The following is a 19,966-nucleotide window of genomic DNA, read 5'->3' as shown; positions in this document are numbered from 1 at the left end:
TATTCAGTTAGATTTACATGTAAGATTTATTTCACTATTTTTCCGAGGTAAAACCTGCAATTTTTTTGTTTGACGGACTTACAAGGCTGTTTGCAGATACAGACTGTCAATACAAAATATAAATTCATCCCCATTAACTATTATTAATACACAACTGGTATATCGTTACACCGCAATGTCAGTTGTGAGAACTTTAACTCATTGTCTTGTTGCGATTGTGAAACAGATATAAATGCTTCCTGTAAGTGGACTGTGTCGATTTGATGATAAAATATACAGCAAATTTAGCAAATCAAAAAAATCAGGGGAAATTGCATTTATTATCTGTACAGGAAAGTAATTGGTGAACAACACTCTGAGTAAAACATTACAAGTTTTTTTTGCCCCCTCTTTTATTTATAAGCATAATATTTCAAAATATTATACTGTTCCTTTGGCAACAAATTTGAGTCCCCTGCTTTTCACATTCCCACATTGTACTTCAAACAAAACCTTTTTTTGACTTCAAAATGAAAACATGATTCATCAAGTGTTACATGGAGATCCAGTCTAAGAGCTCATAAGTAGGAATACTGCAGAAAGAGGGAGCTCAACGTCTGTGTTTAGATGTAAATACATGATTACCTCACTGTGTGTTCAGAGCACTGCATCCTGGGGGACGGCCAGGTGAAAGGAACCAATTAAAGCATCACTCTCATGCATTAAAGGCTTATTAAGATTTGAAAAAAATGACAGTACTCAACATACATGAATTGCAAAAATAAAACAGCTCACTAGCACAGGATGAAATGTTTGAGACATTCCCACTTGGCCAACAGGGCTTACATTGAGAATTAGAATATTGTCTTAAAGTATCTCTTCACCTCACATTATTCATATTGTTATGTCATTAAATATATTAGACTGAGTGGCTATAAGAAAAGGATCTGATGTCATCCTAATAGATTAAAAAAAAGATTTATCTGCCATTGCCACGTGCCAGATGGACAAAGATTGCACTTTACTGATCTATGTACTTCATGTATTCCATCAAATGCATTAAAGCATTTAAAAAGGGATTTGAATCATAGAAACAGAGTGGTAAAGTTTGAGTCATGTCTCCTGTGCTGCACGTAGTTGCCCATCTCTTAAATTCAGATCATGCTTGGGGCTGCACTGTAGAGGACGACGTCTCCGACTACTCGTACCAGGGTAATGTCCTCAAACCCACCGAGCCTGTGTTCATACTCCAGCAGGTGGGTGCCATCTACTGCCACTTTGAACATGTCCTCCTCAACAAGGATCTTCAGCTGCATAGAGATCAATGAAAACGTTATACCCCAAGGTTATCATCAGGAACGGATACAGCTAAAACACTTGACACTTGAGAATAACAAACCAAAGCTTATTAACATCTTGAGCATTAGTGGAGCTGGACTTTAACTGTCCATACTTCCAAAAAACCTGAACACTGAATGTGCTGTCTTGCATAACATTACAGACTTGACTGGCATGTTAGAAATGCACCTCCCCTACCTTACTTGAGTGTCAACATGAGCACCGATGAATCACATTATCAAGCTGAATAATAACTTGGAACCATTTTCAGATCCAGCATTTGCCCTAAGGTATCAGACAGGTCGCACAGTATAACATACTGCTGGATTAGGTCTCTGCTGAGGTTAAAATTGGGTAAATTACAGTAAGTTAAGGTGTGAAGTTCATTGCCTTATTGACATTTAACATGGGAATGAACTTTACCTATATAACTAAAGGACATCTGTAAAATAAGGCAAAATAATGAAAAAAACCAAACAGGAGTGTCAGGTCGGGTTTATACACGCCCACACAGTTCTGAGAATTATGCTTGGAGAACACAGTTCTATGGGTGGACCAAAGCTGCGACAGTGATTAACTACTGACGAAAATAGATTGACAAGTTTCCCTATGTCAGTTACACTTCTAACTATTATATGCACCTCAAACTGACGTCCAGGAATAAATGGAAAGCCTCCTCCCCGCTCCTCAGGGCCCCAGTTTCCATCAATGTTGGAGTTCCTGACAACAGTTTGCTCATTAAATCGAGGGTTGAAGTGAAAGGCAACATCCGGACCTTTCATGAAGTCTACATGAAACCTGAAAGAGCAAAAAGTATGGATTAAAAAAAAATCTATCACAGTAACTTTAGCGTCAGAATTTGTATTTCATCATCAACAGTAGCATAAGAATCGTTTTCCAATGACAACATTGGTTCAATGTCAACATACATGTTGAAGATGACAACATTCTGATTCTGAGGATTAGGATGGAAACTTTCAGGGTTATTTTAATCCAGTTATGTTTCCACCTCAAATAAACAGAAAGAAGAATTCAAGGCCGAATATTGTTCATACCTGTCTCCACCAGGTATGGGTTCTCCAACTATTGTGATCAAAAGTCTCGGCAAAATTCCAGCATGAAGAGGAAGATCATAGGGCACCATCTAAAAGAAACATTTACATTTTATATCATAGCAATACATTTAGGACTTATCAAGTAAAATTGTGTGTTTTTTTTAAATCACAGTATATATGAAGTAACAGAGACTATGGTGATTTTACCCATTTATATTAGATGCTCATGGATAAATACAGAAAGGCTCAGTTTTAAATACAACTTGCTTCAATAGAGTCATAATAGAGAAGGTAACCATGTGTAACTATTACTCAAAACTTTGACCCGGCCTACATTCTTAGTGCAACGCCCCAGGAAGTAATCTTATTCTCTTCTTATGCAACAGAGTAGTTGAGACAATATCAGCAAAAAAAAAGTAAGTTTTCAAATTTTACACAATAAATACATTAACTGTAAAATGCAGAATGACAGAAAACCAAAAAACCCTTTAATTTGAATCACATAAAAGTTACAAGTCAATGCAGAAAGACCAATGAACATGCCTATTGTAGTAAAACAGATTTTATCCAAAAATACAAATATGCCTTCATACAATAAAAGTAGGTTTAATTTATAAGTTCATTTTAAATCATATTGCACTTAGTTAAAACATTAGGCAGACTGAACTACACTTTGAATGTATACTGCGATCATCTTTAGTCTTTGGCACTAATCAAACCATGCGCTGATTCTGGAAGTGATGTCCGTGTCCGACTGAAAAGTTGATTTCATTGCTTTCAATTATATGGTGGATTATATCTGGGCTGAAAGACAAAAATACATTTTGATAACTACTTTTGAAGACTTGCTCCACTTCATGTTTTCTTTGCACCCCAGCAAAGCCCAAGGAACAGAGTATGCGACAGGATTACGGTGGAAATATTATAATCCTGCAGTATATCCCAATAAGCTAGGAAAGCTTTCTTTCACCACATGCAGAAAAAGCCAGAAGCCCAATAAACAATGCTTAATATTTTAGAAAAACACTAACAATAAAAGTAGCAATTTCAGCAAGTGAACCCAAACCACAGTAAAAAAAATTAACTACACTTGCTGGTTATAATGTTTCACACTGAAATCCCCAATCTCTCACACCAAACCTATACAAATACACCTGAGCAAAAACACCCTGCAAAGAAATGCTGATGGTAAGAAAAGAATTACTAAAGGTACTCACCAGCATGCCGCCTGGAGCAGAAGGCCCACCGTATGGACCCATAGGCCCAGGACCAAAGGGGCCAGGAGCAGGAGGGAAGCCTCCACCAGCAGGTTGTCCCCATGACCCATGGGGAATTGGGGGAAAGCCTCCAGAACCAGGGAATGCAGGGAATGAGCCAGGGCCAGCTGGAGGGGGGAATGCACCTGGACCACCAGCTCCGTACATCCCGTTGCCTCCTCCTGGCTGGCTGGGGAAGGGCATATTTGGATAAGGCCCTGGGGGAGCTCCAGGGCCTGAAGAAAATGGTCCAGTAGGGTAAGAACCAGGACCTCCAGGTAAATGGCCTGGAGCTCCTTCAGGTTGGTAATGGCCAGGGAAGTGCCCAGGAGCTCCAGGGCTGGATGGGAAATGCCCTGGGGCTCCTGGGGCAGGTGGATATTGTCCAGGTATTCCAGGACCAGGGGGGAAACCACCAGGTGCTGAAGGAGGCCCTGGATATTGGCCTGGTGCTCCAGGACCAGAGTGGAAAGGGAACTGCCCTGGTGCTCCTGGGCCAGATGATCCACCAGAGAAATCACTGGGAGCAGAGGGCTGGGTGGGAGCTCCAGGGGCTGACCCGGGCCATCCTGGGTTTGCACCAGGTGGGAAATTGCTGGGAGGGGCAGACGGGTTGGTGTGTCCTATTTTCTTTGCCTGGCTTGGGGTGTCATCGCCTAAAGCATCAGAAAGCTAAAATACAACACAAAGGAAAAGTGATGTGTGTGTGTGACTGCACCAGACAAACTGGTTAACCACTACCTGTCACTATATGATGGATCGTGGGGCACAATTAACTCACCGAGAAGTCGTCCATGGTCTGGAAACAAAACAAAACAGGTATTTTATTACTTTTTTATGTAAGTACCAATAACAACCACACAAACAGCTGTCAAACACTGGTGGGCATGGAACACAGGCTCTGACTAACAGCAGAGTAAATGTTTCCATATCCCACTGGTGATCAACAAAATCCAGCTAAACACACTCGAAACAGTGGCATTTAACCTAATATTTAAACTAACTATACAGAAACTACTCTGACTTTAACTCACTGTCAACTAAGACCTACTTACTGGGCAGTTCACAAACATTGTGCAGTTAGTTAGCTACGGATCTAGCGTTAGCTCTGAGCTAGCGTCAACTGTCAGTTAGTGCCCAAGCGGTTAGCTTGTTTATGCTAGCGTCAGGCTGGCAACGTACAGTAAATAGTAGAAAACGATCGTTCAGTTCACCTTGCCAGACTCCTTTTAAATGATAGTGCGATCAGTGAGCGTGGAAACCAACAAACCCCGCTAATTCAGCCTCTCGCGGTCCAGGACTACAAGCTAACGTTAAATCTGCTCAACTACAACTCTTGAAAAGGAAGGGCTGGTGACGTCATCCGAAGGGTGGACGCGTTCCACACACAGAGGCGCGCGCGCGTGCTTATGTGCGCTCGTGAACACGCCCGGGTTCCTATATTTATAAGAAAACTTGATTTGTCGTCCACAGGCGATGGGTTTCTCATTCATTCAAGCTAATCGCATTCTTTTGGTAATTACGTGAAAAGAGTGAGCAAGCTATGGGCTGTTATCGCACTATCCACTACATTTACTTTGACACGTTGTTACCACTTGCTTCGCAAGTAAAAGAATGTAATTTTAACGATTTACTGACCCAGATTAAAGAGCTGGTATAAATGATTCCAAAGTTTACCATCTATTCTGAGATCAAAACAAATACAATATGTACAACAGCGACATCTTCTGTCCTTCACCCTGGAGAGACAGACGTGCACAATACAATATGATAGTAGTTACACTATTTAAATTATGAACAGAATTTGTCATCTCTATATCTCTATGCACAAATTATCAAGAATTTTGTCTACTTTACTGCTTTAAATATCACAGTATAAGTAGAAAGTGTATGTATATTTATATTTTAACTCGATATAAATGCTGAACAAGTACAGTTGATTGTTGGATAAATACTTTAATATATACTAGATTAGTAATTGCAGGTAGGTCACAACAATATTCAACAATCACCCATTCACTGTACTTTGTATTCATAAAGGTTATTAACTTAATGCCACGAAATAAGATTTTGCAAAAATCACAGGACAGCACGGGCGAGTTATGAGCGCTGGTGCTTCTGTTTGATTGGTCAAAGCAGTCACAAGATGATGCGAAGTTGAAAAAAAAAACACATACTGGAAGCGTCTCCAGCATTCACAGCAGCAGCAGCTTTACAGACATTTAACTCCACAAATATGGTAAGTTCAGTATAATTACGGGGCGGCTATCACTGCGTTCGTGTCTGATTTTCATGTATGTGCTTTTAACTAACGTGAAATTCAGCGACTACTGATGACAAAGTAATGTCGGAGATTGGTTTGGCTAGCGTTAGCGTGCTAGCCTAGCACTAGTTCCACCCTCTGTCCTGTGTAAAAAATGATAAAAAGCAGTGGCCGTTTCCGGCGTTAGATTTCAAAATAATTTCGCAGTGGCGCAAAACGCAACGACTCCGTTAAGATGCGTTTCTGTTGTAACGAAGCCTAAGTGGTTTTAGTATTTAGTAGAACTGCCGGTAATAGCAGGTTGGCAACTAGTGATACATTGTTAAATTTGTAGTTTGTGTTTAAAAAAACTTAAACACTTAATTTTAATGAGCAAATAAAAGTACTAAGAGGTGAAAGGTATGAACCTGGTAGTTTGAAATATGTTGCATTGTCTTGCGACATTTACTTTGAAGTTATACTGAGGGCTTCCGGTAGTCGTGTGGGTAGCTTGCCGTGATGTGTTTCAACATGTCTCGGTTTGGGGGAGCTACCTTGACGTTAGCCCGCTCCAGTCATGGTGAATTGCGGTTTCTCCCTGGCTTCTGGACCAACTGCGTGCTCTCCTCTCCCTGCGGTTTCTGCATTAAACGCACTGAAGCAGCCGCACTAAGTTAGCTGACTCCCATTTCCTGACTGGATTAGCTCGCTGTCAGCGCATGAACGAACCCACACCAGAAGTGAACCTGTAAACCTCCGCCTTTCATTGTCACGCCTGTTCCTCATCTCTCTCCCACGTACGCATCCTGTTTTTCAAGAGTCCCAGCTAGAGACACTCCAGCCTGGGCCTAATCTGAGAAGATCTCTCAGAGCTCTGAGAAATCCTGGCTCCCACCGGCCATCTGTTCAGGGAGGTGTAATTATAGCATTCACAGACTTTTGCAGAGTTTGTCTTTGTGCTGGAGTTATGTAATGTTGTGTGGACGTGACAGAGGCTCAGACCAATGAGATCACACACAGCCTGGTGTATTGTCTTCTGCCTGTGGGTTAGTGCTACAATAGGCACAGGTATAAGTTTGGTGCTGGAAACCGGAGGGGCCAAATTAAATCCGATGATTAAGAAAGGAGAGGTGTGTCCGACATGACATGGCTTCAAGACAACATACATGTACAGGTCCTTGTTACTTCAGTTGTGAGAAACATTAAATTGAGTTACAGCTTCAGTCTGTGACTCTGCAGTGTAATGTAGTCCAGGTGAACGTTATGCTCTCTGTGGGTTCGTTTTGGGCCAAGCCTGGTTCATTAGTTTGTAAAATAAAATGTCTTCTATACCAGAGCATTTCCACTGTTTGTTATGGTCTTGATATTAAAAAAAAATGTATTTGTGTGTTCCTGTTTGTGTCAGAGTGAATCACTGGTGGTTTGTGATGTGGATGAAGATCTGGTTAAGAAGCTGAAGGAGTTCCGTTTCCGTAAGGAGACCAACAATGCGGCCATCATCAGTGAGTGCTGGCAACACAATGTCTCAATCTGTGGATCATATTTCCAAAAGCCTGAATCTTGCTTTAATTGAGTGGATGTGACCCAAGTGTAAAGTTGAGACAGTATGTTCTGTTATTAGTAAAAACAATAAATGTAACACCTGGAGTTTAACAGTTTAAGTGTCAAACTGAGCTCAACTTTGTCCTCTACTTTCTGATTCAAAATGTCATTAATGCTAAGTGGGGTTACTTTAGGAGTCACAGCATGTTTAAATGGCATCCACTCTAAATGCAACATTTCCATTATTACCACTTTTATTACTGAATTGAAGCTAAATATTTCAGACCACATGCTGATGTTGCTGTCTTCTTTAACATTTCAGTGAAGATTGACAAAGACAAGCAGCTTGTTATTCTTGAAGAAGAACATGAGGTGAGTTACTACTTTAACTGCATATTTTCCACTTAAAGACAGAGAAGTGGGCAGTAATGAAAACAGACAAAGTTTTGATTCTCTATGAACTTTGAACTTTCTCTGGTCTTGCTTTGACAGTTGTTCAATGTTAAGTGATAATTGTGTGTCAAGCTAAAACATAACTTAAGCCATTGCACCACCAGTGAGAAACCACATGACACAGTGCTAATTATTAACCCTCTGTCATGTTTTAGGACATTTCTCCTGATGATCTGAAGGATGAGCTTCCTGAGAGACAGCCAAGATATCCTTTCATTAATCACCTAATAGTTTGCCACTATTCCTGATGTGTGTCCAGGATTTTTTCACTAATTTAAAAAGGTGAAAGTGTGGTTGAAATAGATCATTTAATGTCACACACTATGTGCATTTTAGTTTAATTGTGTTTCTTCTTGTAAACAGTCCTGATGCTGAATTTGTTAACTGTCCTTAGCACCATGAACATTTATTGTGTACAGTTATAAGTACCAGCATGATGACGGACGTGTGTCCTATCCGCTCTGCTTTATCTTCTCCAGTCCAGTGGGTAAGGAACTCTGCCTGGGTATTTTACAGATTTGTATGAATGCAAACCTGATCTCAGTTTTTTCATGGGTTATTTTTGTTGCGCAGGTTGCAGACCAGAGCAGCAGATGATGTATGCAGGAAGCAAAAACAAACTGGTGCAGACTGTTCAACTGACCAAGGTTAGGAAGATGTTCTTTGACCAATGACAACATGAGACAACACACATCTATCCACTATTTAACAGGTAGTTTAATGTGTATGTGTGTGTAAGCTAAGGGTCTTGATGCTATTTTTTTGTGGTTATTTTCTGTATTCTTCTAGGTGTTTGAGATCAGGAACACAGAGGACCTAACAGAGGAGTGGCTTAGAGAGAAACTCGGGTTCTTCCGTTAAGCTCTGTAGCTCATCCAGAGGTCTGCAGCGTGTGGAGAATCCAGATTGCACAACTCGTGTCATCTCTAGGGTGACCACACCGTGGTTAATGTTTCCCCCTCTTTGTACCAGACCTGATTTATATAGTGCATGCAGATACTCCCTGCACTCAGTTTCAGGCCTATTTGGAGGAGTTATACTGTAACATATTACGAATGAACCAGGAAGTTCAGGCAATCACAGCATTTTGAAAACTTCACTGTGGCAGACTACAGCTAAACATCACCCAAGTGGCAGCCTGAAACTGACATTACTATTTGACGCAGGTCTTCTTTTGTCTCCTTTATCTCTCCATGTGCCAGTAACGTGTCTGTATTGAATTAACACTCCCATACTGTAGCACTCAAAGTGGGCAGATACTCATAACATTGCTTCGCCCTTCCTGAGCATGTTCAGGACAATTTAAAGACATTTGACAACACACACAGTGGTTTTTAAAACTGTATGTTTTCCTTAGTTTTACTTATTTGTTAGATATTTTTACATAATTTGAGGGAGTTCTGCTCGTTTCTCCTTCAGTTTTTATTTGAGGACATTCAAATTTTAATTTTGACAACAAACTAGGACTCTAGTCTGCAGAAGACACTAAGACTATTTCACAAGAGACACTCAGATTTGCCGTACAGACATGTACCCTCTGCTGTGCACAGTCTGGTAGAAGCTCTGCAGTGGTGCTCATCATGCCCTTGTGAGTCTGTCCTCAGATCAGTTTAGTTTCTGTTTGGGCAAGGAACAGCGTGAATCACTGTATTCCACCTTTACTCTGTATTTATCACTTCATGAAACAAAATGTCTACTGAAACATTCCAGGTTGAACAACTGCACAACAAACCTTCATCTTTATTGACATGACAGTTGAAAGCAGCGACACATGCTGGCCATTTTTATGCCCTCATTTTATTCTGCTGGTCTGCTGTATATTAGAGGGTTACTATGTCTTTAGGGAGATTGTTAGATAAATTGTGCATTATAACTTTCATTCTTATTAGTGTTTACGAATGTTCTACTTTATTTGATTGCTTTGAGACGGTCACAGCTTTGGGAATGGGAACTGAGACGTCTCCATATGCCGATTGTGCTTATAAGTTGGACTTGGTTGGTGAAGGACAGCATCAGGACAGTTTACATGTCTCCATACAGAACAGCAATCGACCAGTGTACAGGAGCTATGTTAAAGGTGATGCTGGTCTTAAATTTGCCAGTTGCTCAAATTTGTGCCAATATCTAAGATGAAGTGGAGCCATGTATTTAAGGCTACACCTTGATTTGTGATCTGCAGACTCTATACAAGTTTAGTTTTAAAATAAACATAATTTGAGATATAATGGCAACTATATGACTTTCCAAACACAGAAAGTATGTATTTGGCTATGGCCATGCTGTATAATACCAACTTTCTCTAAACTAGATCCTGAATTGCAGCACATTGAAAGTCCAGACCAATTTAAGAAACACTCTAAGAGCAGGGCGATTGTCCCCAGGGACTTAAAAGCTACATAAGAAAACTCTATTGTATTGCAGATGCTACTGAATGTTTTTAATCATTATAAGTAGTGGATGAATCAAGTGGCAGACTTTTGATTAGCTAAGTATATTGGCCTGACCCCAATAAACAATCATTCACATCAACGATCATTATTGCTGTCTTACTGAGACACTTCTACTTTAGTGATGAATGAGGGAGGCGGCTGGTGTAAAGCCCCAACAACACAATCTTACCGTATGATGACACTTCTAAGTCAACCGTAACCAATGCTTTTGTCTTAATTTAGTTTTTGTCATATTTATGTCTCCATGAGACCAAAAAGGAAACCGGACAAATCAGCTGTGTAATAAGTGATTGGAAAAGTTTTGATCTGCAAAGTAAGAAATTTCCTGTCGAAATATGATCCCAGTTAAATTGAATGGATTTTTGACTCGCGCACAATCACACAGTTTCGTGTGAATCTTTTTCTGCTGTCAGATGTTAGTCGTCGTTTTGATATACTACATTCTCTTAACAGGGTTTTGCCAACAGGAGCACTGGGATATAACTAATCACTTGTCTTGCCGGTATTATGCTGCTGTTGCAAGGGGGAAAAAGTTCAGCAAATGAGGCCTTTAGACCCTAGACTTGCAGAAGCCTTTCAAAATGCACAATCGGAACCTAAGGATGTCTGTTGACTGAAGTACAAGGATTGTTCCTACAAGACTGACACAGGCCAACACTGTAACAGCCTTTGTATTCATTTGAAATATGTCAATGTAATGATTTAGATACTTGTCACAATGTACATCAATCGCGTTTTCGAAAATAATTTGCCTATTGTAATAAGAGTTCCCTTTGGTTTTGAGCCGTGTATCTGGTCATGTCCTGTGGATCTACTAACCTTCCTTCTTGTGTGGTGGACCTGTTCTATATACTTGACTTCTTGAATAACTATGAATTCATTTGCAAACGTGTTGTTCAGATGTCGGTGTTCCATGATCAGATGCCTACTATTCTGTTTTCTTACCTTTTTTAATAAAACACCTGAACATGTACCATAACCAGCTGCCTCACGGCATCAGTGAACTTAAGATCTTTGTATTTTCCCATACTTTATAGTGTCTATTGTCCCGTTATGGAAATAAAATGACAGTGATGTTCATCCTTCTGTTTCAATGTGATGTTTTATGGAGCTGTGTAGTATTAATGTGGCATATTCACTACAATTTATTTTAGGGGTTCATAAGTTAAAAACTAAAGTATCTATATTTTTATTATATTCATATTTTTCTTTTTGTATAATTAACATAATTTTTAACTTCACTATAAATCAAAGGTAAATGTTCTATTGTTAAAACATTTCAGCAATATTAGTTTTGTTTGTCGTAAATGTGATTCGTTTCGATTCTGATTTATGGTTTGAACCTCTGCAGCTGCTTGAAGTAATTAAATTAGCTCCACCTTAACCGACACAGACATATTTTATTATCGAAGTATTAAACTCACTGTTCCCTTAATAAACAACTCCGTATTCTCACCCACTTTAAGCGTCGGCAGTTCCTTTCTGTGCACTGCAGCGCCTTAATGCGGTGGCGCGAGACCGTTACAACCTCCAGGAGATGGCGGTAACACGGAAGCGGCGCGTGTTAAACACCCGCCGAAGAAGAAGACGCACTGGCGAAGCTCCTGCATCACCCGCCTACCGAGCCAGGACCCTGCCAGTGGAACCGGAGAAAAAATGGCGTTCACGTTCGCGGCCTTTTGTTACATGCTTGCCCTGCTGCTCACGGCGGCGCTGATCTTCTTCGCTATCTGGCATGTAAGTGGATATTTAGCCAACAGCCCGGGCTGATAAAAGTAGGGGAAAGAGCGAGTGGCATGGGAAGATCGGGCTAATGCTAGGCTAGGCTATATGCTACTCTTCTCTCGTAGCCACTTAAATCCGTTTTTACGGGTTTTACGTAAATTGTCGCGGATAGATCTGGAAACCTTCTGGATAGAACGTGTCCAGGTGAACGCCATACAAACAGCCCCGTGCCCCGACAAGGAACCGCTAAGCCCAGCTGTGCTGGAATGAATGGAATACACCCATGTCGCTGGCTAGCTGCTAAAGTTAGCAGTTTAATCGCCAATGTGTTTTCTCTAAACCCCGTTGTGCGGTACGCTGCCCCCATTGATCGCCTCTTATCAGCTCTTGTTTGTGACACGTGACGCCCCCTATCGTAAAAAGATCGTCAAATGATTAGTGCTGCGTTTACGCCTAGCCTGCTAATGAGCAGCTTAGCTAACCAACCCCGAGACATGGAGCAACAAGCCATCCCTGATCTACATTTGTAACGTCACCGGCATCCGGACGGATCAGCTGTCTTTGTTGTCTTCGTATCTAAATATGAAAACACTTAATCCTCCAGATATCTCCTCACAGATCTAATAAAACATTAATTCTATCATTCATTCCACAGACATTCGTCATCTTTCTGTGATATTTGTAGGTGTGCTATTAATATTTAATGCGTTCTACTTGTCATCTTGTTTCACCAGATTATAGCGTTTGATGAACTGAAGACTGACTACAAGAACCCTATAGATCAGTGTAACACTTTAAACCCGGTGAGTAAAATTACACTCCTTCATTGCCTCACTGGCTGCATGCAGATGTGCTCTATTGAAAGACGACTGTATCCGCCTATCTTCTTTGAACCATTTCTCTGCACTGTTTTGCTAAATAACCTGCTTTTTATGAATTCAGTGATCTTGTCAGCTGTCAAACTCTAACGGTTTTTGTTGTTTTGTTTTTTCCTAATCTGCCTTTTTTTGTTTTTACACTACGTTAACGGCAAAAAGACAGTTGAAAAGGTCAAAAAGATTAAAAGAGTCAAAATTGCATTGAAGGTTTGTACCAATCTTTAAACTGCCCGCTCGGTTGAATTCAGTCTGCAGTCTTGTCATTTTGCACGGGGAAGTGTTTGCAATCGTCTTTTCAGTTAACTAATCTCAGACTTAAAGGTGGAGCTCAGCTTAGCAAGACATGTGTCACCTTCATCACAGGTTTTTGAATTTTCTGTGCATCAGCATTTAATTTTCCTAAGTTTTAATTTCAGAGTGGTAGATGTCAATAATTGGTTATTTTGCAGCCATAAGCATTTTAGAACTAAAATTGTTTGCTACTGTCCTATATTCATAAGCCAATGTAAAATTCCTGTTCTGAGTTTTAAAGCTACAGTTTTAGGCAGACCAGCTATGATGCTCATCAGAAGCAGAGCATGTGGAGCAGATTGATAAGTTTTTCTCTTGGCTGTTTTATCTAAGATACTAATTTTTGGTGAAGCGTAGCTGTTAACTGAAAAGACTTGCAAATGCTTAAAACATGCATGATCTTTATTACAACCTACCCTTTGTTTGCATAGTGGTTACAGTTCTCAAAAAAGTAGAAAGTAAGGTTAATCATCTCTAGATAAGCTCATACTCCGTTTTCTTAAGGTTTTACATATTAAAACATTTAATTAGATGTTGTAACTATATTTTTAGGTAATCGTCTGAGCTGTGTGTTATGGTTTTTGACAGCAATTAGCAAAACTAAGCCACTGTAATATGAGCTCAGTGTTGGCACCAACCAGGATCACCTGTGGTTCAGAGCAGATGGCTGCAGAATCCCAAATCTCATCAGCTCAGCAATATTGTGAACCAGTGATTGGCCAGTACTTTCGCTAGTAGGAGTTATTTTAGTTGAAGTACAGATTTATGCATCTCTATCAATCCGATTGGCAGTTTTGACCATGTTTGTCTTTTTGCGTGTGGAGCGCTCAGCTCACCTGGCACGTTTTTTTGTTTTTTTTTTGTGCTGTCATCAGTTGTTGTGTATTTGGCAGCACAGTGCAGGATGTCAACACATCACAGGCCCTCAGCACTTTCATTTCCTTCATGCCCTTCACCCTTTCCATCCGCGAGCTGTTGGTTGCCCCCACTCGTTTGCCCCTTTTGAATGCATGGCTTCCATGTCGTGCCTCCATCTGCCCCCCTGAACCCCGCTCCAGAGCCAGAACTCTGTCAGTCTGAAGCAGGCTGCTGCATCAACATTGCTAGTGTCCACAGCATGGTCCTACTCCAGTGTGTCGCTCAGTCCATTTGTGAGGAAGTTGGATGGTTCTTGAGACTGCCCTCGTTGCAAAACAGTGATGTTGACATGCGCAGATATTCTTCAGAGCAAGCTGTTGATGGAGTTCCCCTTTTACTTGTGGTCAGATGGAATATGAGCAGGGTGGGAAATTAACCTTTTCGCTCACTTGCAACAGTGTCTCTATAGGTTTGCTAATTCTCATAGCAACTCACATGAGTCTTAGTTGTTTTTTGCCTTAGTTGTTTTTCCCACATCAGACAGAGGAAACCCGCGGGTGCTATTGGAGCCTTACTGTCGTAGCTTTAAGGTCTTTTCTACTCTGTTTGAGCTAGAACATCAGAGGTCACATTACTCCAGTTTGCAAGTGGCAGGTCTTAATTTTTCACCCTGTTTCCTTTTCCACATTGTTTTCCAATTAATGCGACATGAAGCGCATTTTGTGTTTTTTATGTACTTATTCATCAGCTTTCTGTACAATGTATAAATATACTTCATATTAGTCGATTTAACTGTCCTCTCTGCTCTGATGAGGCCTATTTGAGCCAGATTCTTTAAATAGCTCGTCTCTTTTTGTAAAATGGCTTCATTGCCTTCTAGTCAGCCTACGTTCAAAGTGTATTGTGCTGAATAATGTGCTTGGACTTCATATACGTTTACTCTGAATCTGATGGACAGTAGAACAATGTTTGAACTGCTTTAAAGTTTTCCTTTTGTGACCTTTCCTGCTCAACTGTTGCCGTTTCAGCTTGTGCTCCCAGAGTATCTCATCCACTTCTTCTTCTGCGTGATGTTCTTCTGTGCTGCCGAGTGGCTCACCCTCTGTCTCAACTTGCCACTTCTGGCTTATCACGTCTGGAGGTTTGTATCCAAGCCCAAATCACAAACCATGGGGTTCCTAAACCTGCTAAAGTCACTCTTTTATCCTGCACATCCTACAGAACAGAACTCGGTACACTCTGACTTAAGTCTGGACTTTGTTACGCGCTGCAGGTACATGAGCAGACCTGTGATGAGCTGTCCAGGACTCTACGACCCAACAACCATCATGAATGCTGACATCCTGGCGTACTGTCAAAAAGAAGGCTGGTGCAAACTGGCTTTCTACCTCCTGTCATTCTTCTACTATCTCTACGGGTACATATTCAGTTCGCTTGTATTGTTAGAAAACCAACATTTACCTGTGACTCGTCACAAGCATCTGAAAGTAATATACAAAACTGTTGTGCCACCTCTTTTTAACAGAATGATCTATGTTCTGGTGAGCTCCTAAACCACCTGAGGAAGGAAAAGGACCTGCATGTACAGTAGATGACCAGACACTGATCATAGTGCTGGAACTCTGGACCTGCTGGAGACCACCGTTCAGCAACACAAGACGCCATTTCAAGCAGAACAACTCTCTAATCCCCCTCTCACAGCGCAGAGCGTCGTTTTGGAAACATTTAGCCAGTTCTAGGAGAGTAACTCGGTCGCAGCGTTCCTCCCATAGGCACCATAGTCAAATTTTATGGAGAAAAAGGACAAACCTGAATGGACAAGTTTTAATTTTTCTTTTTTTATTTTTAATGGTGTGGTTTTTGATTCTTGGGATTCAAATAAAGTTTTTTTTCATCTTGATTCCCAACTGAGTGTTTACAATTAGGTAGACATTTAAGGGTTTTCTTTAAACTGTGCTGAACCGCATTTGCTTCTGAATTAGTGAATTAGTCCAGGCTTTAGTAGCTAATTTATACCTGCCACATGATTCATTACTGTCACTAATACAAATAGCAAAGTGTTAAAGAGACTTATTTTCTTGTCCATAGACAAGTCCAAAATAGTTATTACAGTCGTGTACAGCGAGGGCTGCCGTGCATGGGTTATCACTAAGGAGACTGGGTTGCGGAGACAATCGTCCGATTGTCACAGCGTCTGCGCTTTCTGATGAATCACTTCCATTCTTCAGACCCATTTGTTGCTTCATTTAAATGATGTAATCCTTATCGACACCGGTGGAAATATTCTGTGTGTGAATCCTTTCTGTTGACTCACCATTGCAGCGATCAGCGATCAAAAAGGTAGACTCAATAGTACAAGCGTGCATTTAGCATCAGGAAGGAAGAGTCTCTGCTTTGTTAGGAAACTGCCCATGTGCCATACTCTTGAATGTACCTTTTTGAAAATGGCATTGTGCATTTTGTTCATTTCATCACTTCCTCCACATCTTTAGGGTGTTTCCTAGTTTACTTTTTGTCTCCAGTAACAAACACTCCTTAGTGACTAAAGTGGTTTTCTTTAGCATTAAGATCACTTTTCCAGAAATATTGGGGTATTTATTAGATTTTTAAAATATGTACATTTATCAGGGAAGGAGATCAACGTTTGTCTGTATAAAAACCCATCCTGTCACATCAAGGAAAAGATTTATTTGAATCTAAATAAAACTATCCCACTCTGAAGAAAGACTGGACAAGGTGTTTTCTCTCCATGTGGGACACCTGATGGAGATGTACATAACAGCCACACATTAAAGTTGGTTGCCCCAATTGTCCAGCCCCAACAACAATCAACTCAATCAGATCGAAGCATTCCCTCCCCAATAAAGGCAGAAGTCATGGTGGGACTATTTCAGATTACTACTTTGAGCAACATGTACACTCTAAACTAAAAACTGTCCATATCCAGGTTGTAGAACTGTGGCTATGAAGGACGTGATGCGAAGCAGCAGACATGACAAACACACAGTAGGTTTTGATTGGATTCAAGAAATAATGCACAAATAATGAGGAAGGATGTTTTGGTTAGTGTTGCTACAAATAAAAACAGGACATTTCAGGAAATACTCATGATTCCAAACTCATTCTAGGTTCATTATATTGTTGCTAAAATTTTAGAATAAGGTTCATAAGCTTGTATCCTCTTTACATTTGACTTCCTTATTATTTACAGCTGAGTATAAAATACAGCATATGGCTTATTTAAAAAAAAAGTCACCAACATCAGAGGAAGTCCTCATGGAGTCTGATTTAATTAGAACAAAAACAAATAGCAACAAATTAAGAGTATCACTAGCAATTAAAGTGCAAGAACATTATTACATAAATCACACCATCACAATGAAATCAGTGACAAGTTTAAAGAGGATGCTTTGAGATGCTGCTTTTAGAGCGATCAACGAGACACAGACCGCTCCGTAGAAACTTCTGTGCTCTCTCGGAACGTGGCGTACTTTTCCCGAAACTCATGGAGGAAGTTGTATTGCTATGGAAAAACACAACTAGTTTAATTAACATGTTACAGAACTTTTATATCTCAAACTATTTGTCATTTAGGCAGTAAGGAGAAGACCTTCACTGTCTGTATGGCTCCTCCTCCACGGTGCTCCCGCAGGATTTCTATGGCTTTGTTTGGTGTCATCGTCACAGAGAACTGAAGCAGCAAACAGGCAGCGACTGTAGGGCAGCGAACATGAGACAGTCAAATGATATAGCTGTAAAACTAGTTACTGTGTGCTGCTTTCAAAAGCTCAAACATTTAGAAAAAGCAGAATATTCTTACTTAGAGCAGAGCGTCCCAGGCCTCCGTAGCAGCTTATAGGGAGACAAAGAAAAGCCACAAAGTCCCATCAAATGTGTGGTTAAATGCTGAGGGCAGTTGTTCAGTTGTGTTAGAGACTTAAGAGAATGTGCCGGCTTGAAACATTTAGACACACAGATACTAAAAACCAAGGTGTTGTATCTGTGTCTATTTCCATCTTTACTCAATCACAGAATCGTTTGAGGCTCCGCTAGTAAAACGTGACACTGAGTTGATGCGGTTAAAGTCAGCGATGGGTGAAACCAGTACAACCAGTTGTCAGGTGACTTAGAGGATTAAGGAGACTCTGTGGAGCCATTCAGAAGCTGAGATGAAGTATTGCTGATTTTATTGTCCCATATTTACAGTGACATCTGAACCTCCAGCTCCTTCAATAACACTCAACAGTAGTTGTGTGTACATGCATGTGTTTCATTGCACTAATAACAACTAGAGGTGTTGTTTTTTGTTTACCAGTTTTTCAAGAAATATTCTAAACATTTAATAATACCAAATATAAATCATAAAAATGATAAATTATTATTGGCCCTCTGTTTTATTATGTTTTTGATGTGTGATGGACTTGCTTTCACTCACTGGATCAGCGTCCTCTTGTTGTTCTCGAGGCTGACCTGCAGCTCCTCAAGGATCTGGCAGCACTGCTCCAGTTTGGGAGCATCTCCGTCTGGGAAGGGATTGTGATGAACAGTGAAGCCCTGTTGCTGGTAGACCTCCAGCAGGGAGGGGACCCTGTATTTGTTGAGTTCTCCTCTGGTGCAGAAAACAAAGATGTCCTGCACGCCCTGGTTCTGGAGCTCCTCTGTCCACAAGAGCAGTCACAAGTGAGACTTTTTGTCTTTTTCATCATTTCTTTCCATGACTCTGGTCCACAACACGATCAGTTATTACAAAAGGTAATTGCAATTTAAGCAGAGGAAAAGATCAAGGCTGTCTTACCCACATCTTTTTGCAGACTCCGGCGGAGATCTTTGTATTTGCACCCTGAAGAGAGATAAAGAAAATATTCGCATTTTGTTGAGATGTAACAAAAATAATTAAGTCAAAATTGTAAAAGGCGATTAATTTACCTGGTAGGGCGCATATCCCAAGAAACTGTGAGCAGTCCACACTGGACAGAGGTAACCTGGAAACCAACAAAATGATGATAAACTTTGGTTTAACACAATTATTCTGTTTTACGGTAACTGTGACACATTATTGATAACCAATACTAGTGCAGACAGTTACCAGGAGATGTGGAAAGGAGTCAGATGTTCTTCCTTGACATCCTCGTCTTCAGAGGAGGAGTCAAACTCACTCGTCCTCATGGCTTCAGACAGACACAGATTCAATGGCGAGAGTCACGAAATAAAACGAACCAAAGCAAATTAAATGCGTCATCGTTTCAGAAACAATCTTAGTTTAGTTCTCATAAACCTCATTCTTTGGTCGTAGTGACGCAGCATCGGGCGAGGTGCAATAAATAAAGCAGAGCATCCCATAAAGTGTTAGTCTGGACAGTAGCTAGCACTAATAGCACTAAGAACATTGTATAACACAGTGCAGCACGAACATTAACGTTTAAATTCACGATGCTGACGTCTAAAACTGGAACCCAGCAACTGCTAGCTAGCTGCTCAGTTCATCTGTCAAAGCGAAATTGAACTAAACCCACGTTCAACCGTTATCAAAAAATAATACACATATTTTAAATCTGGCAGTTGCATATTTATAGATGAATGTGCACAACAACAAACACTGTAGTGTCATTATTCCTCACCAGTCTTATTCTGCTCCCGTCGACTGATTTGACAGCTAAGTTTTAAAATTGACGTTGACCCATCGGCCAATCAGATTCAAGTATTGTTTCATAACCACGCCCGTAAGGCAAATGCGTGGGCGATGAATTTATAGTACAGAGTGGTCCACGCGGGCGGAGAAGAGGAGTTTTGCAAAAGGTTTGCACCGAAAGGGCAACGAACGACTGTACAAACACACGCGTGAACAGACGACTTTACGCGGAATCAACACGAGGAAAATTAATTCAATGTTAATAAAATA

At 40.6% G+C, this 19,966-nt stretch overlaps 4 protein-coding genes across 8 annotated transcripts; 2 read left to right on the top strand and 2 right to left on the bottom strand.

The window, feature by feature from the left end:
• Window positions 1-976: 976 nt before the first annotated feature.
• Window positions 977-5,013, bottom strand: lgals3a (lectin, galactoside binding soluble 3a). Of its 3 annotated transcripts, none has more exons than XM_055505458.1 (6): window positions 4,811-5,013; window positions 4,410-4,427; window positions 3,590-4,300; window positions 2,373-2,461; window positions 1,959-2,115; window positions 977-1,289 (listed from the first exon to the last, which is right to left on the bottom strand). In XM_055505458.1, the coding sequence occupies exons 2-6, from the start codon at window positions 4,422-4,424 to the stop codon at window positions 1,134-1,136; spliced, it is 1,128 nt and encodes a 375-aa protein (XP_055361433.1). In that variant the 5' UTR covers window positions 4,425-4,427; window positions 4,811-5,013; the 3' UTR covers window positions 977-1,133. The 3 variants fall into 3 exon arrangements, with proteins under 3 accessions (XP_055361433.1, XP_028995653.1, XP_040925236.1); XM_029139820.3 differs by having other exon boundaries at window positions 4,843-5,012; XM_041069302.2 differs by lacking the exons at window positions 977-1,289; window positions 1,959-2,115; window positions 2,373-2,461 and adding an exon at window positions 2,570-3,176 and having other exon boundaries at window positions 4,843-5,007.
• Window positions 5,014-5,735: 722 nt separating this feature from the next.
• On the top strand, window positions 5,736-11,395 carry gmfb (glia maturation factor, beta). 2 transcript variants are annotated; one of them, XM_055505460.1, is made up of 7 exons: window positions 5,736-5,867; window positions 7,276-7,372; window positions 7,735-7,784; window positions 8,021-8,072; window positions 8,272-8,352; window positions 8,439-8,512; window positions 8,655-11,395. In XM_055505460.1, exons 1-7 carry the CDS (start codon window positions 5,865-5,867, stop codon window positions 8,724-8,726), a joined length of 429 nt encoding a protein of 142 aa, XP_055361435.1. In that variant the 5' UTR covers window positions 5,736-5,864; the 3' UTR covers window positions 8,727-11,395. The 2 variants fall into 2 exon arrangements, with proteins under 2 accessions (XP_055361435.1, XP_055361434.1); XM_055505459.1 differs by having other exon boundaries at window positions 8,272-8,370.
• A 474-nt stretch (window positions 11,396-11,869) lies between these two features.
• cnih1 (cornichon family AMPA receptor auxiliary protein 1) lies at window positions 11,870-16,792 on the top strand. 2 transcript variants are annotated; one of them, XM_029139435.3, is made up of 6 exons: window positions 11,870-12,052; window positions 12,775-12,843; window positions 13,078-13,125; window positions 15,096-15,208; window positions 15,341-15,484; window positions 15,593-16,792. In XM_029139435.3, exons 1-6 carry the CDS (start codon window positions 11,972-11,974, stop codon window positions 15,618-15,620), a joined length of 483 nt encoding a protein of 160 aa, XP_028995268.1. In that variant the 5' UTR covers window positions 11,870-11,971; the 3' UTR covers window positions 15,621-16,792. The 2 variants fall into 2 exon arrangements, with proteins under 2 accessions (XP_028995268.1, XP_028995269.1); XM_029139436.3 differs by lacking the exon at window positions 13,078-13,125 and having other exon boundaries at window positions 11,879-12,052.
• Window positions 16,793-17,338: 546 nt separating this feature from the next.
• cdkn3 (cyclin-dependent kinase inhibitor 3) lies at window positions 17,339-19,797 on the bottom strand. The gene is made up of 8 exons (XM_029139420.3): window positions 19,686-19,797; window positions 19,154-19,235; window positions 18,994-19,049; window positions 18,863-18,907; window positions 18,503-18,725; window positions 17,888-17,919; window positions 17,678-17,781; window positions 17,339-17,590 (listed from the first exon to the last, which is right to left on the bottom strand). The coding sequence occupies exons 2-8, from the start codon at window positions 19,231-19,233 to the stop codon at window positions 17,501-17,503; spliced, it is 630 nt and encodes a 209-aa protein (XP_028995253.1). The 5' UTR covers window positions 19,234-19,235; window positions 19,686-19,797; the 3' UTR covers window positions 17,339-17,500.
• Window positions 19,798-19,966: the final 169 nt, after the last annotated feature.

This window comes from Betta splendens, chromosome 22 (assembly GCF_900634795.4).
Source record: "Betta splendens chromosome 22, fBetSpl5.4, whole genome shotgun sequence".
Classification (NCBI taxonomy): Eukaryota; Metazoa; Chordata; class Actinopteri; order Anabantiformes; family Osphronemidae; genus Betta; species Betta splendens.
This window is presented reverse-complemented; position numbering and strand designations above follow the sequence as displayed.